The 2,272-nt window shown below is 35.7% G+C and overlaps 1 protein-coding gene across 1 annotated transcript; it reads left to right on the top strand.

The window, feature by feature from the left end:
- Positions 1–641: 641 nt before the first annotated feature.
- On the top strand, positions 642–2,242 carry LOAG_14808 (hypothetical protein; the record flags this gene model as incomplete). Its single annotated transcript, XM_003150301.1, has 3 exons — positions 642–1,059; positions 1,389–1,630; positions 2,132–2,242. The coding sequence occupies 3 exons, from the start codon at positions 642–644 to the stop codon at positions 2,240–2,242; spliced, it is 771 nt and encodes a 256-aa protein (XP_003150349.1).
- Between the last annotated feature and the right edge of the window lie 30 nt (positions 2,243–2,272).

The following is a 2,272-nucleotide window of genomic DNA, read 5'->3' as shown; positions in this document are numbered from 1 at the left end:
AAGTACCTTAATGAAAGAAGATATTGTGAATTCGAATACATTTTAACGTGTGAAATTCAAGATTAACAGAAACTGAAATTGTCCCTTTCCGGAATTTGGAGAAAAGGACTGATGATTAAAAGTTTTCAAGAAATCATAACAAATCACTAATTTCAGCATCACACTTACCTTTTGCTTTGCAAAAGCAGAAATGAAAACTGAATAAATTTGTGGGAAGCAAAGCAAACACACAGCAAATTCCTGTAAATGTGCAATGAATTCGTTTTTAATCTGAGTAATCTTTGCTCCGTACAACTATATGCCATGACTCAAAAAATAATTCTTTTCCCTTTTTTTGTGATGAATTTTACAAAATTTACAGTAATGCTCTGATTATTTCGCAATTTTCTGCATGTTATAATATTTTCTTTTTGTATTTCAATTTATAATCCTTTTCATAAGGTTTTTGTCGAGGATTGAAAGCATATTCATCAACTATCGAATTAGAGATAGGGAATTTGAATGTAAGACATTGCGAATCGCACGGATCAAAAGCTGCTCGAACCTTTGGTCGTTTAATTCAATTCAATGTGATATAAAAAGGCTTCTATTCAAACATTTCTACCATTTTAAAAATTTTGTATTTTACCTTGTTCTTCATCATGTCGATGACACAGATCATTTGGTTCAATCTTCTGCTTTGCGTCATTTTGGCTTATAATAAAACTTTCTCTCCACTTAATCCCACACATATTCATTATCCTGGCTATAACCCAGATGTCACTCTGAACCTTCCCCATACATCTGATATCCTCGACAACAATTTGGAGACATTGCCTGACCATAATGACCATACATATAACAGCGATCGGGAACAAGTGACGATAATAGCAAATGATGAACAATCCCAGGAAGTCACCGACGGCTTCGTTTATAATATCGAATGGGAAAATACTGATCGAGAATTGTTGGGGATAACCGTTGACAAAGATCTCTTCCCAGAACTCATCTGCAATTTATTACCGCTCAATTCAGATACCAACACACACAATATTGGTGGAGAACTACCGGGAACAAATGGTGAAGTATTACACAATGGGATTTTCTTCCAACCCTTACAGTCCACTCAAACGTGTTAGAATCAGATTACATGCAATTAAGAACGAAACTGATTTCGCTATAGCAGAAAATTCGCAGTTATCTGCTCTACGATATCCGTCCATCAAAGAAAATTTTTTATGCTTAATTTATGCTAAAAGAGTGAACATTTTCTAGTAATTCAAGTGAAATTTAATGTAATAAGCTTATTTTGGGCACTACCATAATCAGTTTCCAAATTACATTAATTAATTAGCAAATACTATAATACAGTGCCAATTACAAATACAAATGTTATAAAAGTTTTTCAGAAGAGCAAAATCGTGAACGTCCTCGTGCCGGAGGTATTGCGCGCATTAAGAATCGCGGGGAATATAGAAAACGCAATAAACCGCGCGACGAACATTTTATTTACAAACGCAAACGGCCCAATTGTGGTCGAACTTTCAATCATTCATCGCTTGCCTCTCACAAGGAAATACATCAATGCGAAAACTGTAACAAATCATTCAGCACCAAGAGCAACTTGAACAGACACATGAGCGGATGCTTTGTAACTTCTCGTTAGTTTCAGCAGAATTTCAAGCACATTTTTCTATATGGAACAGTAGCATGCACATGAAAATGTGCCGCAGAACATCCACGATCATGGAGTAGCATTGCAATATTCAATAAATATTGCAATGCAGAAAACGAAGACAAACTGCGGCAAAGTGTCCATTTTCTTTGACGCAGTGAGGCAGCATTTAGAAGATATTCTTTCTAGCCTAATTGCGACAGATCCGCAATTCGGACATTGAGGAATACACGAAAGGGTGCATAAGCATCAGAAGTTGAGCTGCATTTTCAGCGCTAAGGTCACAGCAAATGCCATTTTATGGTCTCATTTTAACATTGGTTTTCTGACTTGCTTTCTTTTCATTCTCCTTACCATCCCATATATTATAACAACAGTAATTATTAGCAGAACTGGTTGTTTTTTAAATTAATTATCAAAAATTCGATTTGTTCATCCGATCCTTCGTAATCGCCCGACATTATAAGAGTTTTTCAGAAAAGCGAATTTATGAATGTCCTTATGTCGGATGTACTTTGCGCACGAGCAGTCTCAACGAATATAAGAACACAAGAATGCGCACGACGAACCATTTATTTACGAATGTAAAGAACCCAATTGTGGGAAAAAGTACAGTCA

Source organism: Loa loa, assembly GCF_000183805.2.
Source record: "Loa loa unplaced genomic scaffold supercont3.793, whole genome shotgun sequence".
NCBI lineage: Eukaryota > Metazoa > Nematoda > Chromadorea > Rhabditida > Onchocercidae > Loa > Loa loa.
This window is presented reverse-complemented; position numbering and strand designations above follow the sequence as displayed.